Source organism: Amphiprion ocellaris, chromosome 22, assembly GCF_022539595.1.
Source record: "Amphiprion ocellaris isolate individual 3 ecotype Okinawa chromosome 22, ASM2253959v1, whole genome shotgun sequence".
Lineage (NCBI taxonomy): Eukaryota > Metazoa > Chordata > Actinopteri > Pomacentridae > Amphiprion > Amphiprion ocellaris.
The window spans coordinates 3,552,072-3,571,279 of record NC_072787.1 but is presented as its reverse complement, the minus strand read 5'-3'; the positions used below and the strand labels follow the sequence as shown (position 1 = coordinate 3,571,279).

Genomic DNA, 19,208 nt, shown 5'->3' with positions numbered 1-19,208 from the left:
TATTCTGCACTTCAAAGAACCAACAGACAAAATTTTTTTACACAACTCCCCTTCAAAAACCTCTGCTAATGGGCTGACTATAATGGGCTGAGGAGTGGGCTTGTTTGTGAGCACTTGAGCATGTGTGTGTGTGTGTGTGTGTGTGTGTGTGTGTGTGTGTGCGTGTGTGTGTGTACATACCTGGTCACAAGCTTCTTTGCAAGGCGAGAACTCGGCAGCATGGTGGCAACAGGAGGGATCTGCAGACACAGATATACCAAGTTAGCAGTGATGTTACTATTAGAACAGAGCCATTAGTTAATGTCAAATGTTTGTCCAGAAGACGATGCCATACGAATGGAATGTACTTTTTTTTTTTCGGTCAAATAATCTCTCAACCATTCTAAAAAATAAAATGATTATTTTAGTGGTGCAGAGCAGTAGCTCTGAAGTAGCTGCTGGTAAACATGTAGTTTAATGGGTCATGTTTCAGTCACTACTTCACACACCTTCCCTTGTCTGAGAACAGCTTTGGGCGCATGGGAATTTGTATTAAAATACACTCTCAGTAAGCACAGAGAGCAGGAGAGAGGAAACAGATTGGATTTGTCTCTGTATTAAAGATTACCTGTGCGCTTTTCTTCAGGTGCTTATACATTGTGCTGTGCTGCAGTTATAGGCCACAGAAATTCTGCTCACTTTACAAACCAGCTTTTTGTTCTGGGATAATTTTTCCATATTTTGGAAGCCTTGGGTCTTGGGAAATTTCTATAGTTAACCTCATCAGACTCTGCCACTACCATTGTCTGAAGCTGTGGCCCTAACTGGAGCTGAGCAACGAGCCAAAAAACAACTGATGTCATAATGCAGCAATTACATAGTCATACAAAAGAAAAACACTTTCACAGTGAAGTGAAGCATTAAAAAATATTCATACTTGTGCATTGGTTAAAAGTATCGATAGCAATGCATTTTCTGTCAGTGTCATTAACACGTCACATCTTTTAACCATTTTGATCATTCTACAGAACACTATTTTTTCTTTAAAGTGACAAAAGCTCATCTATCTGACTTTAAATAACTTATATTTTATTGCCATGCAAAGTTTACCTAATTTGAACTCTTCAGAAACTCTTCGCTAGTGTGACCCAACCTTGGAATGATACTGACCTAGGGAATATTATCTGTCAATATCTTCACTGACATAGAGTTTTCAATATAGAATGTATGTTAACAGAAGCTCAATTCCAACTGTGTTTGTGTATAATGGCTGCTGTCTTAAACATATAATGGTTTACCATTACTTTAAATCAGGGAAAAACACTTAACTATTTCAACACGCCACACTACTTTTTAATAGTGTGGCTATTAAAACATTTATTTCTTAAATGTACGAGGTTACTTGGTATCAACAAAGTATAAAAAAATCTAACATAATATAATAAATATTACTGTTCCACATGCAGGGTCCCAAAAGTCAGAGTTACCTTAAAGTGTATGTACCAGATTCTTCCTCCCCAGAGATGAAATCAGGGAGACTAACAGCCATCCTCTGAACACTGGGTCAGGGTTTACAGGTACAGTGTTTAACAGTGAGACGATGCATGGTGCTGTGGCAAAGATGGAACCATCTTGTGTAGATACACAAAATTTATATCACCCAAATCATTTCAACATCACATTGACATGTCTGACAGTTTAAGAGGAGTGAGAAGCCCAAATAGAACGGGGGTGTTGGCTGGCAGCAGAGCTCCAAACCACAGCCCTGCCCAGACTTCCAGTAAGCAGCTTGGCTCAGTTTGCTGTCAACAAACTGCACCCACCTCGTTGTGTGTGGACTTCATAACAGTGAATGCAGCGACAGGAGCTGGACTCCTCCAGTAAGGAACGGAAAGATGGTCTGAAATTCAGTTCAGCTGTGCTACTGGCAAGTAATGCATTCTGAATCCTTTAAGCTTCAGCAAACATAATTGGAAGGGTACAGAGGTCTGGTGCATCTTCTAACTCTGTATCAGCAGTTTTTTACAATTTTCAAACTTGTAGTCTTTTGATTCAACCGACACTCTAGGACGTTTATCAAATTTCACACAGTTCCTTCCAGAGACACTAGAACCTTCATACTACTTTATCACATATGCAGTAAACCGCCCAACACTGATGTGAAAAATAGTCAGCACCAGGAACCGTTTTCACAAACATGACAGATTACGCATTTTACTTGATCTCAGAACGGTAAAGCTTCCCCGACTGACTGAAGTAAAGTGACAGTAAAGGTACTGTCATTCATATATCTACAGTATAAATGGGGAAGTATTAAATTACCCAAAATCCTTTTTTTCAGTTCTGTTCAAAATGAGGCTTGATTGTAATTTTTTCAAAACTATGTATTTACATCACCATTTAAGGACATAGCACTGTAGTCATTACTGTTCATATGGACTGAACAGCTGTAAAAAAGTCAACCATCAAGTTGTGGCTTGATAAAGAATCATACAACTACCTGCTAACAGGGGTGTAGGTACAGTGAGGGAAATACATACTTTATCCTGTGCACATTTCATGATTTTGGTCACATACAAAAAAACTACCAGTCTAAAATTTTTAATTGTAAGTTTAACGAGGGTAACTGATTGTTTTTTTCTTTCTTCCATTTGTGAAAGATTGCACCAACAGTTGTCACCTTCTCACAAAGTTTTTTGTTGATAGTCTTGTAGCACTGTGAAGCTCCACAATCTCGTCTCTGACATACATGGATAGCTCTTTGGTCTTGTCCCATGTCAGTAAAGTAGGACATGCAAAGTGTGACTCTTCGGACAGGTTTCTTTCTTACATGTACACATAACTAGTTCAGATTATCAGTTTCTGAAGCAGAATGGGCTAATATGCATGCCTCTTATCCACATAAATAATCTGTGGGAGCCTGAATTCTTGCTGGTAGGAAGGGGATTAAATACTTATTTCCCTTCATCAACTGGGAATTAATCTAGAACTGATTGTTGTATGAAGCTTTTGTCTGGATTTTTTTGATGTTCTGTCTCTTCCAGTAAAATTAAACCTCTATTAAAATTCTAGGCTCATTTTTTGTATGCAGCTAACGTCATGAAATATGCAAAGGATCAAATACTTATTTGCCTCACTGTAATTCTTAGCTGCCTACATGAGACTCAGTAGAACTACAAGTGATACAAGTTACATTCTTTACACTTATTTAAAGCAATAGGTCACCATAGTTGTCTAAGAGAAAGATGATCTCTCTGATATATCAGTTGTATGAAATGGAGCTCATAGCACCACTAGACATAACTCAGGAAACATAGCTTCCTCAGGGTTACGTACTATATTGCTAACAGTGGAAACTGCATTCACTTTTACTCCCATGAAAACAGATAAAAGACATCTTGCTGGATGGAGCAAAGCAATGGCACATTGAAAACAAAGATAGAACACAGCAAATTAAAAAAAAAAAAAACACAATTTAATTTGTATAACGCATTTTTTGACCTGACCATACTGACCTCATAAATCTTCCACTGGAGTAAAAGTTTAACAGATCGAAAAAGAAATAATGCGATTCATCACAATTAACCACACAAAGTCACACAATAAATTGCAATGACATGTTTAAATTGCTTAACAGCCACAGAAAGTAATGGGTAGAGCTGAAAACTCTTCCTCACCCTGTCCTTACTTGGAGCTTTTTCTGCCAGTCCCTCTTTGTTCCACTCTGCCAGACCAGCCACTGCTGGCAGGCATTATGAGACCTCACAGGCCTGACACAAGCTGATGAAAACCACAACACCCACTTATCAGTATGACTGCAATCAAGTGTGTGTGTGTGTGTGTGTGTGTGTGTGTGTGTGTGCGTGTGTGTGTGTGTGGCCTCCAATAGTGCGTCTTCAGCTGCCTGACACTGGAGTTTCTGGATTCCATCACTGGGTCTGCTACACTCATCTTTGATGCTCTGAAAAAGAATTGGCTTCGACTGAGTGTGTGTGTTTGTGTAATGTAGTCAGCATTACACAAACACATTGTCTGTGTAATAACAAAACATTAATAATTAATAATTAGGAGGAGCACAGAAAACTGCTTTGTGGCCTAAATTGTAATGTGGTCATATTGAAAATAAATTTTAAAAATCTCTCTATATCTATTCTCTCACCAGTTCTCTGCTTGTCAGATATTTCTCTCTCCAAATTGCTGTTTTGTCAATTGTCAAATTTCTTTAAAATATTTTTAAAGCTACATAATTATATTCTTCTGCCCAACTGTGACATTGTAGTGTACTCTCACTCGCTCACTCTCACTCTCACACAACTTTTCTAAACAATGGCAGATGACATAACAGTTGGAGGGAGGGGGAGGGATGATGGAGGCCATTCAGTCATGTACAGTATGAGGCCCCTGGTATGGCTGGCTGCTAATGAGCACTGGCCCCATTGTGGCTCAGTATACTCAGCACAGCAACAAGAACTCCCCTCTGTGCTACACTGTTGCATTCAGAGTGGCTGGAATGAAGGACAGTGTGGCAAAACCTCTTCAGTCAGTCAAACGCATTACAGTTTACTGCTCCTTGTATACTATGATTAACAAAGAATGTCTGGATGTACAGCTGGGGTGCGAACAGGATTTTACTTCTGAGATTAGTGTAAAAGCAGAGAAACTCTTTTTCTGAAAATACGTTTCATCCATTAACTTCTACCATTAATTATTCCCATGTTCAGACGGGATGATATGCAGTATAGTCCTGATATGATACATACATACACCTCATACACCCAACAAACCTCATGTCAAACTTATCTTGCATCAGTCACAAATTGGAGCACCAACTGTAAAATCAATTTTCCTATTTGCAAGTGTATTTCTATCCAACTTCAGTTTGTACATTGAAAATCTGGGAAGGAATGCTGTAAATTAAAGTCCTCCTTCAGCCATTGATCAAACCCATAAAAACAGTTTTCTCTGTGTATCAGAATTACATAATTAGAATTTTGTTTCCAAGAAAATTATCCCGTCATGCCTTAAAATGGTTTAGATGTAACTTTACACTGTGGCACTTTGAGCATACCAGCTCACCTCCAACTCTGCTCCAACATTGTAAAGCTAGTCTACACTACACAAAGGTAGGTTTTAATACTAGAGTAGTTCAGCCAGTCAAACTAGACACCAATTGTGAAAAAGAATAATGACACAGAGTCCCACCATGCAAGTTTAAAGGAGTGTTTCCTTAGGTCTGTTACATACAAAATCCTAGAAGATGCTTTTTAGACTGTCATCAGTACACTGTACTTTCAAGGTGGAAACACTCAGCTATCATATCCAGACCCATATACCAATTCAGAGACAGACGACAGCAAAATAGTAAATAAAAGGGACATACTGGCGATAACATGAACTGTGCATGAGAATTCCACATTAACCCTGAGTTCTCAGTGGAGCCGACTGTGACATGGATGTGGTGTAAATGTGGAGTAAAATGGTAAATGTGTCCAGCTGGTGGCCATCTATAAGCCAGACTAGATGCAGGAGTATTAATCCAGTGTGGGCTGAGAGAAATTCTGTCTGTGATGGAAAACACTGCTGTGGATTCTGTGGAGTGGGAAAAAAACCACTGAATTGGAAGTGGAAAAGATTCTGCCCTTGAAAAATTCACACAATGTTGTGCAGCTTCTACAGACATTGAGGTTAGGTTCAGATTTCATATCTCATGAACAGATTATCTCAGTGTCAGGGTAACTTTATGGCTCACTGTTAACTACCAGGAAATTTCCAAGAACAGTCAAACAATCACTCAATTACTCAATAAATAACACCTTAAATGCTAATTATATTTAGCTACATAGTTGTCCATTTGTAGTATTAGCATTATCATCTGAATTCTGAAAAGCCTTAATGCTTCTGTTAAAAGCACAATAGCTGCTTAAGCTTGCATTAGCCTCACAAACTTACTTCTGACCTTTTGATTGATAAAGGTGAAAGAACGATGGTATGTGTTCAGACGTTTAATGTTAACAAATGTTCACATGCCAGGGCTGGATCAATCTCCTGAAATTTTTTTGTTCATAACCACTAGTCACTCATAACCACAAATGTCAAAAATATCCATTCCAAGTTATGACAGTAAGCTCATCATCTTGGTCAGGTAAAATAAAGCTATTTGAATATGTTAAGGAACAGAGAACTGAGAATAGAATTTTCACAAGGAAACAGAAGAAATATAAGAGTAAGAAGGAGGTATTAAGCTGGAGCATATGAACCCTGTACAAGCAGCAGTACATTCTGTGTAGACTAGGGATATCATGAGAACCGATTCAAGTCTTCAGGTTCACTTCAAGTCAAAGCCAGCCATGCTGGAAATGCATTAATTGCAAATGCATCTTTTTCTATGTTAATGAAAGCGTTTCAAAAGAACCATAATGGTACTATCAGTGCTGTAGGTGAAAAATGCTACTGGTGAAAAAATAACACACCCAATACTGTGTATGGAGATATGTTTTGCTGGACAACTAACAGCTAAAATCCCCAAAAAGTAACAGAACTGGGAATGAACTGAGGAAACACAGGCCTCTGAAAGACACACATCCAGATCTGTACAAATAATTCAAGGTGAGAGACTAGTTGTTACTTCATTGTTACTGGTCGTTACTTGTTCATAAAATAATGGTGCAATTTTTTGTGAACTGCAACTGTTGTTCTGATCTGTTCTGAAATTGTATCAACGCTCCTAAAAGACATATCTTGATCTGGATGCTGCTCATAACGTTAGCAGGCTACAATCATTAATGTTCAGTCAGTCATTGTTGACATGTGTTAGCACATTGTGTCTGCATCAGGTTTATTCAAAGAAAATATTTTATTTTGAAATGCATTCATTTGACTGGTTTATATTTTTGGTATCAAGGATTGTGGATATTCAGTGGTATTGATAGCAACTGCCAAATTTCTTGTATTGTGAAATATAGTGCAGTTTTTAGCAAGACCAGACCAACTCTGAATGTAAGCAGGGACTATTTAAGTGTGAGGGTAGAGTTTTAAAGGACAGCATAATAATATCTCTCTCCACTCTCAAATAGGAAAATACCCCATATGTTAGACTGGTTCGTCATCAAACAGAAAAAGCACCCTGGCTACGCTCCCAACTGCCTCATTTTTCAATGTGTGCACAATACCATAAATTTTCAAATTTTAAATATTTCTTTATCAAACACTGTAAGATAACAACCAGTTTACTGGTGAATCCAGAAGAGGCTGTGTAGAACTCGAACTTGGCCACAACATCACTATTTTGGAAAAAAAAAAAGCTGCTTGACAATGCTTCTGATTTACGGCAAACATTTACAGTCAACCACAATCTAATGGATTTGGTAAACTGAATACTGAAAGGCTCATCATTAACATTCCGAAAAACATTCACAGCATTAATTGCTGTTCCCAGACTTGTGATTCCCACTGAGTGCATCTGAAGACAAAAAGATACTGCTTCTTCCTTCTCTTCCAGAGCTGCATAATTTCACCAAACAATATCTTATTCATTATTGATCACTCATCAGTCACCTACTGATGATACAACCAATGGCACATAATGAAACAAGAGAATCCTCTGGCCAGCAAGACGCGACTCTCAAGATCTTTAAATTGGTTAATACGTAAAATACAGCAACATGTACTGGCTGGTTGGTATTTGGGAGTGCCTTTAAAGCCGAAAGGTGAAAGGGATAGTGAAAGGGGTACTTTAGTATTACACTGAAATATTGCATGATCATATTGAATAGATCAAAAACGTGCATCATGTCTCCTTGTTAATACATTAGTTTTGAGTTCTTTTGTTCAGACATAAGGTGAATAGATAGATGCTGATTATCTTCTTGATAGACGCTTCAGATGAAGGCGAGAGCTTTCGCCGAAGCTGTCAAGAAGGTAATCAACATCTATCTGTTCACCTTATGTCTGAACAAAAGAACTCAAACTAATGTATTTTTGAATGAAGCAGTGTGTGTTAATTAATTGTTTACATATATTTATGTATGCAAACTCACTCACCTCAACAGGTTCACCAGAAACACTCATCCAAGGTGCAAAAACAAAGTAATTTGTCTTAAAATGTCAACTCTACAGCAGCACATGTTGTATAAAAGCCACAGTGATGAAGGCTTAAAGTTACTCAAGGCATGTCAAGAGTCATTTTCTTAGACTCATCAAACCTCTACCAGAGACACTGGAGGCATTAAATAACTGTTTTCATATGAGGAAAAGTTCTTTGGGTAGTATAATTAAAAATAACGATCATAATGCAGACAAATGATCTTCTCCACACCCCGAGCATCAAAAAATAGAGAAAATTAAAGTGGCTGGTACTTGGTCCTGTTCGTGCATCTTGACAAAACTATATTCTGTAGTGTCCACTATCAGAGGCACCGCTTTATTTTAAATAGCCAGAAAAAAGCCCTATTTCAAAACAAACAATCTGGAACCAGCCACACTCGACCGGGAGCCAGCTGCTGGAACAATAAGGAGAGGAATTTCAGTGCACCCCCTACTCTTTAAATGTAACATTACTCGGGGTTTCCTGCCACTCAGTTTCCTGTGGTGTGTTTGTTTGTGTGGAAGAAGAGACTTGGCATAACGCTTAGCTTGATGCTCATAAAGGACATCTGCAAGTTTCAGGAAGTAGTAAAGCAAGTATTTTTCGTAAAAAATAATTTTGTTTAATTAATGCATTCAAATTTTCTATGGATTAAGCACAGCAATTGGAAATTTTTTAATGCATTATTGCATATTAAATCAAATAAGAAATAATGTTCGCTCAGCAGAGCCTAGGGTAAGTCTCCAACGTCAGCAAAAATGGAAAGAACTCAATGTTTTCTAATTCTCAACCACAGATATAAAGTAACACTTCATGGCTTTAAAGAGCTGTGGATATCCAGCTTTAATGTCTGGTTCCAATACCTAATTTAATGTATCCCTAACTACAGTCAAACTAATGCATTTGAACAGTTGCTCAGCTAAAAGCATCACTGTGGTTTTGCCTATTTATTTCATGTTATTATACATGATTTTTTTTTTGTGTGTCTTCCAAGCAGCAATTGATTTATAATAACCTCACAAGAGGATTTAGAACAGACCAATCTTCCACAGTGAACATCATGTCTGCGTCCATTGTTATAAAGTCATCTCACACTGTGCCTACACAGGAGCCATAGCATGAGAAGCACATTAGTCGAGCAGCAGCTTCAGCTCTACATCTGTGCCACAGACAGAGGAGGCATTCACACACTGTACTGAATGTACGTTATTTACATTTTGGCAGCACTTGTAATGCACACTAGAACACTAACTGTCACGTATGTTACATATGCGTGGTCCTGTACAGTACAAACTGGGTTTTCACTAACTGATGTAATGTACTCATAAATATCACTGTGAAGTAACAAAAACACTATGAAAAGTAAGGCTACTTCTAGAAAGTCTTAAGCTGCTAGACGCTGGTTTACCAACAGGGCAGCACAGATGGCCCAGGTACCAGATGACCAGGAGTCCTCAAGTGTTCTACAACCTAAATCATGATCCTTTATTCAACCTAACCAAGTAGTTTTAGTGCCTAAACTTAAGGAAACACTGTCTGAAAATGCAAGCAAATACCAAGGTAAAAGCAGCGAGTGAAAGCAAAAGTGAAAATGAGATTAAGGTGAAAAATTCTACTTATATTTATTTAAGGGTTAGCAAATTTTGAATCATTTTCTTAACAGATAATCAGCAGCGCAATCAATCAATCGATTAATCAATATGACAAATTGACAGTAACAGTAATAGTGACTAAAATCCACTGTACTTTAACAACAGATAAATTTGACCACCCAAGTAGCATATGACAATGGGTTACAGAAACACTGTCATTGTCAATTCTGGGTCATGCAACATTTATGAGCTCTGGCCAGAAGCCAGTAAGTATCACAGAAGTGGTGATTTATTGCTAGCTAAACTCCCACAATACTCGCAGCTTGCCAACATGGAACAGTGCTAAGAAGTAAGTGGCTCCACCTGGTGGCACAATCATGTACTACAGTTAATGCAAAATACATTTTCTGACACCGTCTGAAGCAGCTGAGGGTTGCTTGCAACGCTTGGATGGGTGGTACATGCCAAACATCCACATGAATGTCAGGACTCAAGGTTGCCCAGCAGAACGTTACACTATAACAAGATCCATCCATCCATTATCTATACACCGCTCAATCCTCATTAGGGCCACAAGGGGGCTCGAGTCTATCCCAGCTGACTTAGGGTGAAGGCAGGGAACACACTGGACAGGTCACCAGTCTGTCGCAGGGCTACATATACAGACAAACAATCACATTCACACCTACGGGCAATTTAGAATCACCAATTAACCTGAGCATGTTTTTGGACTGTGGTAGGAAGCCGGAGTACCCAGAGAAAACCCACACATGCACAGGGAGAACATGCAAACTCCATGCAGAAAGATCCCAGGAAGGCTGGGACATGAACCAGGGATCTTCTAGCTGCAAGGCAACAGTACTAACCACCAAGCCACTGTGCAGCCCACTATAACAAGATGATCGATGTTATCCACTTCACCTGTCAGTGGTCATAATGCTGTGGCTGATCGGTGTATGTAAGCAATACAAAGAGGCACTTCATAAGAATCCACCTTGGCTACATTGTTTTCATTACATACATTGTTTCACAGTGCATAGTTTAGAGATAACAGCAAACAGTTTAATTTTGTAGTTTGGCTCATGTTTACTAAAAAAATAAAATAAAAAAAGATTGTTAAGTGGCCACAGCTGCAAAAACCTGAAAATGCAAACTCCACAACAATACCGACATGCCCATGTGTTCTACCCACTCATACTTACCAATGTACATGTATGTAAATATTGCATTGATTAGAAAAAAAATCTCTTCTTCAAACAACATTCCACCATGACTATGACCACTAAGTACTGTAACAAACAAAATTTGACTTTGATAGTATGTGTAGGAATACACATAGCCACATATACACAGCTAAGCAATGCATTCTAGGCACTACCTTTCTCCTGCCTGCATTCCTTAGAGCCTCTGCAGACTGTGGGAGAAGAATTTAATGGATGGAGGTCAGAGGTCACTTCCTGTTCATTGATTAATTGACAAACACCATATGGAGCTAAGCATTAAAGAGTCCACACAGTATTTCCAGGCAAGAACACGCAAGAAGATTAAGAAACAATTATTTTTCAATGTGCATCACTGACTACAAAAAGAAGCAAATTTACCAAGGGTACCAGCTGAGTTTATTAGGTAATAAAGGTCAAAATTCTATTCTTAGGTTTTTCATGCTTAAAAGAATCCAATTCAGAAAGGAAAACTACTGTGGAACTTGTTACTCACATTACTCCAATCTCACAGTCTGTCATCACTAACATTGTCACCAGTAAGAAATCAGCATAAACTCTGTGAACATTTGGTCTGTGGTGACATTTAAGACAATGAAAAATGTTTGTACTTCTATATAGCTTCCCTCACTAAAGAAACTTCAGATTTTTGGCATTGTTCAGTGGGAGACACTGATAAACAGAGCCTTTACTTGTTCCTGATACAGAACAAATATGTTCTGTCAGAAACCTCAGAATGACATCTGTGACAGAGACATGAACAGACTCAAAAACTCTCCTGTGATGGAAAATTAGATGTTTACAGGACCCAGAAGCCTTGTCAGTGGGTGTGTTACTGAGCGTTACTGAGTTGTTCGTGTGTGTATCGTTGCTTTCAAACATAACGTTAAACTCCGGGTTGCATCTGTGCATTACTTTACTAATTAATTGGGAGTGGGGCTGTTTGGGAGTCTCACTTTCAGTAGGAGACATAAGAACCTTCAGATATCATTGGGTGACACATCACAGGAGCTAATCCCTTTTCAGACATGGAACATGAAAACAATAACATTACTAAAAGTCAGAGCTTTGTGTCATTGAAACATAAGTGACTTCAATGTTACAGCTTTATTCAAACATGCAGAGACCATTATGAAAAGAGTCATTGCATATATTCACATACACACAGTGTTTGCACACCAGTCAGCAACAACGTTAAAACCACCTGCCTAATACTGTGGAGATTCCCCTCATGCTGCTTAAAAGAGTTCTGACCCTTTGAGACCTGGACTCCACAGACCTCTGTAGGCGTCTTGTGGTACCAAGATGTAAACAGCAGGTCCCTAAAATCCTGGAAGTTGCGAGGTGTTTCCATGGATCAGAATAGTTTTCCGGCAAAGGCACTCTGACAAGTCTGTGACTTCACCTCACCTCATCTCAACTTTGTGTTCTGCCTTCTTTTCTGTCATAGCCACCATTAAGATTTACAGCAGACTGTACAACAGTAGCCATGAACACCAATGACAGTCAGTGCTTCAATGGTTGTCCTTTCTTTGATCTTTCTTGGTCAGTACGAACCACTGCATACTGGGAACACACAACAAGACCTGCTGCTATTATTCGAAATACTGAAGTCATCAACAGTTAGACCCTTGTCAAAGTCAATCAGCTAACCTTACTGCATTCATTCAGACCTGTTCTGGGTTAGTGAAAAGTGAAACAAATTTTTTCTTAGGTCCAACCTACTAAGATTGCTTTCATGACTTTCAAAGACCCAGGACTCTGACAGTCCATCTGATGCTTAGCTTGGTCTTGAAAACTTAATGAATTCCAAACACTGTCTACGAAATTACAATTCCTGAAAATCATGTCTTCATAGCCATAATTTTAACAGAATTTTGTTGTTGTTACAATAGTATCAGACATTAAAGGTGTGTTGCAGATACATCACTGTCAGTTACAGATGTGTTGTAGACATGTATGAAATAGTTTGTTTGTTATAAAGGGACAGATTACATAAGTTTATTCGTCTTTCTGCTCCCTTTCATTCAGAAGCTTGGAAACTTTTGTTTTTGTATTGTACTGAATATTTTTTTTGTTTTTTTCTTTTGTCAATGAATGAAATAAAAACTAACTAAAATGTGTGTGTGTGTGTGTGGGGCACACGTGTGTCTATGTTTATATAATGTGCAGGAATGACCACATGCTGATTAGGCGTATTATTGGGTAACACGGTCACACACACCAGACACACATCCACAAAACCTCCAGAGCATCTGAATGTGATCAGAGTAAGAGCAGATGACACGCGCACACGCGCACGCACGCACGCGCACGCACGCACGCACACACACACACACACACGCACACACACACAGACTTCTACATGGTGGAGTCAGTCCTGCCCCCTCATTTCTTATTCAATTAGAAGAATCAAAGGAGAATGCAGACCTGACACTGTGTATGTAATGGAAAATGACATAATAAGGCACATGTGAGCACATGAAGCAAGGAAAAGGTGAAGAGCATGAAAGGGGGAGCGAAGGAAGAGTAACCAAACTGCATGCAGTCATGTGTATAAACTTAAGTGCCGAAGGAGCCATTCAGCCTAGTCTGAGGTCCAGTGTGCACAATACCATTATAAATAAACTGCTATTCACTGAATAATCTGTAAAATGTTATGTGTGTAGTGTGGTGTGATCAATAGGTTTATTATGTTCCATGAAAGATCATATCCTGAATACAAAAAAAACCCCAAACTCAAATTTTAATTGTGTACATCCTAAACTAGAGTCAAACTCTGATTTGGTCTAATATAAGCAAAGCATAAAAATTACCTGAAAGAAATACACCAAGAAATGACCGGTCCTGAATCAGTATCTTCTAAATCCTGTGCGAATGTTTAATAACTTTTGTTTTCTATTCACGATAGGAACAGAACAAAAAAGTATGAGCATGCAGCTCGTACTTGCAATAATAGAGTCATCTAGAGTTCTTTTGTATTTTGAAAAAAAAAAGAAAAAATAATGGTATTTACAAGTAGACTGATCACCAAAATTCCGTCCTAGAACACAGCACTTCTCAACAGTATGTCAAGTGTCTCGTTTTACGGGTTCTTTAAAGATTATATGATATTATGTTTAATAAATATACTAGAGTATGTCTTAGTGACCACAAACGTCCACAATCATGAGGCAGACGGGAAACCAGGGCAGTGAAAGAGGCATGGACATACAACCATGGATACTGCTTAGCCAGTAAGCCACTGGACACCATAACACACGCCAGAGATTATATTTAAAGAAGGAAAGTGTTTAGGAACATTTTGGCACATATAAAACAGCCTCTGAAGGGCAGAACTTATGCTAAATTAAGATCAGCCACTTTAAAATATCCTCAGATTGCCCAGACTAGTAGAGACGTAATGTTATCTGTATCCACCCTGATCAATTTGGTACATGATGTCTTTATTTTACTTCTTTATCAGGACAACATAAAATTGATAGCATTTTTGTCAATGTGCGAATGTTGGCCAGCTGACTCAAATTCAACTTCAATCAACCTTCACCACAATACTGCTGAGATGCTCCTCTACCTCAAACAATGACATCCACACAAGCTGCTACCCCGAGTAAATCAATCTGAAAGAGATTTTCTGCAGGATGTTCTGTCTTAAAGCAACATGCACACCTGCCTCAGTATATTAGGCTGATTGTAACCAGTTAATATGGTCTGGTTCAGATATAAAAAGTACAACACCTGCTCCAATCTTACTATTCAATAATCACTTCCACCAAAAACACAGAACCGTAAAGATTTTTATTGTATATCTCATTAGTTTGTTTTAAGAGTGAACAATCAACTAACTCACTATTCTTATCAACTGTTCCCAGCTGAAGCAGCTGTTTCAGTGAGAACTATATGCTCAGCATCAGACAGCAAAGATGCATAGTTTTATGCATTTTTGTCTGCAAGGGTAGGCATGATGCACATTTTGTCATCCAACCAAGTTCACAAGGATCCATGTGGATAGTCCTGATGCCGCCCAAACACAGTACAAAGTCATCATTTCTCCAGCTACGTTCACACTCTGCCTCTCGGCACACCTGAGGAATAACCACTCATACAGCCCAATCTGTAACCAGCTGCTGTTTCACTAGCTAAAACTCCATAAAGCTAAAAGAAGAGTGAATATTGAACATGTATGTCTGCAATGTTTATAAAAACAAATGAGGGGTTTGATAGTATCAACATTTTCATGTCAAACTAATCACCTTTTGTGCTGAAATCCAATGAGCTCACAAATTAGCCTTTATATTTTAATTAGGGCTGTCAAAATTAACGTGTTAACGCAGATTAATCCATCATCATAATTAAAATGATTAAAAATTTTAATGCAATTAATGCATCTGCAGTGTAAACAGTAGGGCCCAAATGATTTATCGGCCAGTCAATTAAATCGGCCATTTATACTCCTTTTCAAAATAGGCATCATCGACCGGAGTTTTGCCGATTACAAAGATATATTCTTAATTTCTCATAAAACAGTAAATGCTGTTAAGTTTCGGAGTCATGCAGAATGATGTCCTTGTGCCTTTTAAGCTACAGCCAGCCTACATTACAGGAGTGTGCTGAGCCGACAGATTAGTTTAAAACAACGTTGTGAAATTAACAGTGACTCAACATGTCTCCCGTTTCAGTTAAGAGGAAAAGTTAAAGTGATGAACATTACTGTCCGTCTTCACCAACTGTCATGACATCACTCTTAGTTTTACTTTTTCAGAAAATATTAGAACGTGACCCAGACTGGAACAGCAACTCACTGTGTTGTTACGGAGGAACATCAGTGTCGGACTATTTGTGACCATTATATTAATGAATTGCATGATGTCCTTTTTTGGGATTGTGAAACAACATTAACATACAATATAGTAACTACACTAATAAAAAAATCACTAAGAAGCCACTAGCACTGTCTAACCTTCAGAACAATAATGAAGTAAAACCTTCACTATGTGCAGACTGAAAATGCTCCTGACGTCAAAGTCAGACATGGGATATGTAACTTTGCTGCTTCATCAGTCTATTAAAGTACTGACAGGTCACGTTTCCATTAATGTTCTTCATGTCTTCATTCTGACCTACTCACCATAACAAAGGACAGAGCTGCGGCACTTTTGGAAAATCCTAGTCGATTATAAGAGTTGTGAAACTGGCAGCAGGTGCATGTGATATAGATTTAAAAGAACTGCTGATGACTGTAGCAGCTGGTTTTCCAATATGAAAACCCTACCTGGACGTGATGTAGCTTGTGTAATGCGTCTACAGCTAAATTTGCCCTCTGCTAGTCTTCCTGTTGCTCTGGAAGTTTCTGTTTACCAGCATGTAAGCCTCAGCTATGGAGACTGCTGATGCTGCCTTCGATAGCAAGATCCTTTGACCTGAGCGTCTCCAGTGACCACAGTCGAGTCAACAGTCTCAGTCAAAGCAAAACTGCTGAGATTCTGGAACTCTGAATGTCTGTGTTTCCAGCATAACAACTTAATTACTGTTTCAGATTTTAAAATGTAGCTCTAAAATCATAATTTTTACATGCATCACATTTTAATTTTATAGTGATTTTTTTTTTTTAAATTATCATGAGCTTACTTTGCAAAATCAGACGTCACCCAAAGAAGTTTTTTCTTTCATAATTTGACTTTCTCTTTTTTTTTTTAGCCTTCCAAAATACTTGCAATGGGCTGCTGGTTGGAAAAACATTATATTTCAGTCAATTCAACAATGAAATTCAGCTCTGTATGCTGCACTTTAATCTTGTGTTCAGTAAACTATAATTAGGTTTGCGGGACTTGGGCCCATGTCTGCTCACAGTGGACATGGAAAGAAAAGGGCTGCCGTTCACTTCCCTCCTTCCCCTCCTCTTCCCCTTCTGCTTTGTAGAGTAAAATTGGTTCCAGATGCATTCTCTCGTGGCTAGTTTCCCTCACTGAATCGCAACATGAAAGGAAGGAAGGAGAGAAGTTTCACAAAACTCGGCACACAACAAATAATGTAGAAAAATGTATGGTATTTCTAGACAAAGTGAAGGGAGGAAGTTGAAGAAAAAGCCACTGTCGCCTTAAGGCAAAACTGCTCTGTCACTTTTCCACCTACTGCTATTTTTTTTTTTTTAACACCTTTACCACTTTGGTACATTCTAAGACCTTTATTACTGTCAAAAGCCTCTGGGAGACAATGTGCACCCCAAATGAGGATCTAAGAGTTGTGTTTCTTTCATGTTCCAGACAGATGTGTCTGGAAGAGAAACTGTACATAGTGATATTTAGAAAGAGCAAATCCACATCCTGCACCCATGTGCAGCGAACATCAAAGCCCTACTCACCAGCATGTTAGACCAATTTATAACCCCGTCTGTGGAGCCCCTTTAGATAAAACACTTACTTAGCGAGGCTTGGACGCACTGTGGCCCAAATGATACTAAAAAGTGACAACAGCTGAAGGTCTCTGGATAAGACACTTTGCCAAAAGGCTCAAATATGTAACAACAAAGAACAAAGTGGCAACTCCATGTTTACTCAGCCAATTAACAAGTGAAAGCAAATCCAAGAGCAGTTGTCCTATAGAACCAGCACACACCTCTGTGTTTGTCTTGCTGTTTTAACAAGTCCCAGTGAATTAATTAGCACCCTGAAAAGCACTATTCATTCATTCACATTTTGCTTACATGCCTCTTTCTTTCAGTAACCACACTCCATTCCAAACAGCAGGCAGTTTTATTGCCTGGTTTTCATTCGTTCTTAAGCATTAAAGCAAGTGAAACTTAAGACAAAATAACAGACACAAATGACATATATATAATTTATCATTTAGTACAAGATTTCCGTTGAAATAACAGCATTTAGTAAGGTGTGTTTCGGAGAAAAAAATATAAGGTACTACCGCACCAACCATTAAAAACATCAAATATTTTACAGAAGTACGTATGTTTGAGGGTATTTGTGGCTGAAGAATGAGTTATGCTGATCAGTAAAACATCTAAACAGTTGTTCCCAGAAGCTGCGTACATTTGCCAGTAATAATAACTGAATGACATCGGTTTGCCATCGCGGCACCGGTCTTCTTTTACTTTTCCCCGGATCCGCTATGTCAGATCACTTTCCTCCCAACGCCCGGCTGTTCGTCAGGCAAGAAACCGAAAAAATCCCCTTCCAAAACTATTATAGTCTGCCAGACGCCGCATACTGAAAGAATTATCTCCAAGGAAAATGTTTGTTAACTTCGCCATTTGTCCTGAAGACTTCTACCCAGGATGCTAACCCATACGTCGGATCATGCTAGCTTTCATAGCAGGAACGGATACACTCACTGTCGCTTTGACTAACGCCGAAAATTAACCAACACAATCTGGTGACAATCTCGGATACACTTTTCAATCGACGCGTAGCAAAATCACTAAACACTATTAAATCCCCTCTTTTCCAGAAGTTTTTATTATTATTATTGTTATTATTTTTACCGTTATTCCCACAGTAATTTTACACCTAGACTGGTGGGCGGTAGCTAGCAATGTGATGCAGAAAACGTTTTATTATTAAATAGCAGCGAGTTCCTAGATTACGTAATGACCCGAATTTACCAGAGAATTTTGTACTGAAGAACACAACTTAAGAACTAGTTGCTGAGGCGTTCAAATTCACTAATGCACAAGAGGTTGTCAAATTCTAGGATTTGTGAATGAAGTTTTGCGTGTCGTCAGGAGCGCAGCCCTTCGGGTCAAAGCAGATGCCAGCTGTCACTGAATCAACAAGTAGCGGCCGAGATCAAGTAAAGACGGCTTCAAGCTTCAGCTGTGAACTCTTTGGTTTTGTTTTGGTTTTGTTCAGGAAATCACGAAAGCAGAAACAGACAGCAACGCGGACGCGAGTTACAGTTGTGTAGTTAAAAATCCCAGACAGACTCACCCTGAGCTCGCAGCGGCTGGCAGTGAAAGTTCACGGAGAGGAGGAAGCTAATTATCTGGAAACACACACGCATCTTACTGAAATCCTAAAGTGCATCGTGGACAAGAAGACGTAGAAAACACTGGTGCTGCGACATGCCGCTCCATGGATCCCTGTGAACTTTCTCTCTCTGCCTCCACACTCCCTAGTTTTGTGTACTGCAGAGCGCAGGCGCAGAACGGAGCAGGAGCCCGGTTAACGGTGCCGAGAGCAAAGCTACTCCTGCATCAAAGTCAAATTAACAAGTAGAGCATGAGTATTGTAAGTGTCTGTTAAATGTTACTTTCATAACATAAGATAAGACCATCATTTATTACTCCCCACGTCAGGGCAAATTTCTAGTGTTACAGCAGCA

General features: G+C 38.9%; 1 protein-coding gene across 1 annotated transcript in view; it reads right to left on the bottom strand.

The window, feature by feature from the left end:
* The window catches only part of reck (reversion-inducing-cysteine-rich protein with kazal motifs), an 81,644-nt gene extending 62,646 nt beyond the window's left edge, over window positions 1-18,998 (bottom strand). The window contains exons 1-2 of the mRNA XM_023271774.3: window positions 18,815-18,998; window positions 181-239 (exon numbers count right to left, since the gene is read on the bottom strand). Coding sequence (XP_023127542.2) covers window positions 181-239; window positions 18,815-18,887 — 132 coding nt within the window. The 5' untranslated portion in view covers window positions 18,888-18,998. The remainder of the gene's footprint in view (window positions 1-180; window positions 240-18,814) is intronic.
* Between the last annotated feature and the right edge of the window lie 210 nt (window positions 18,999-19,208).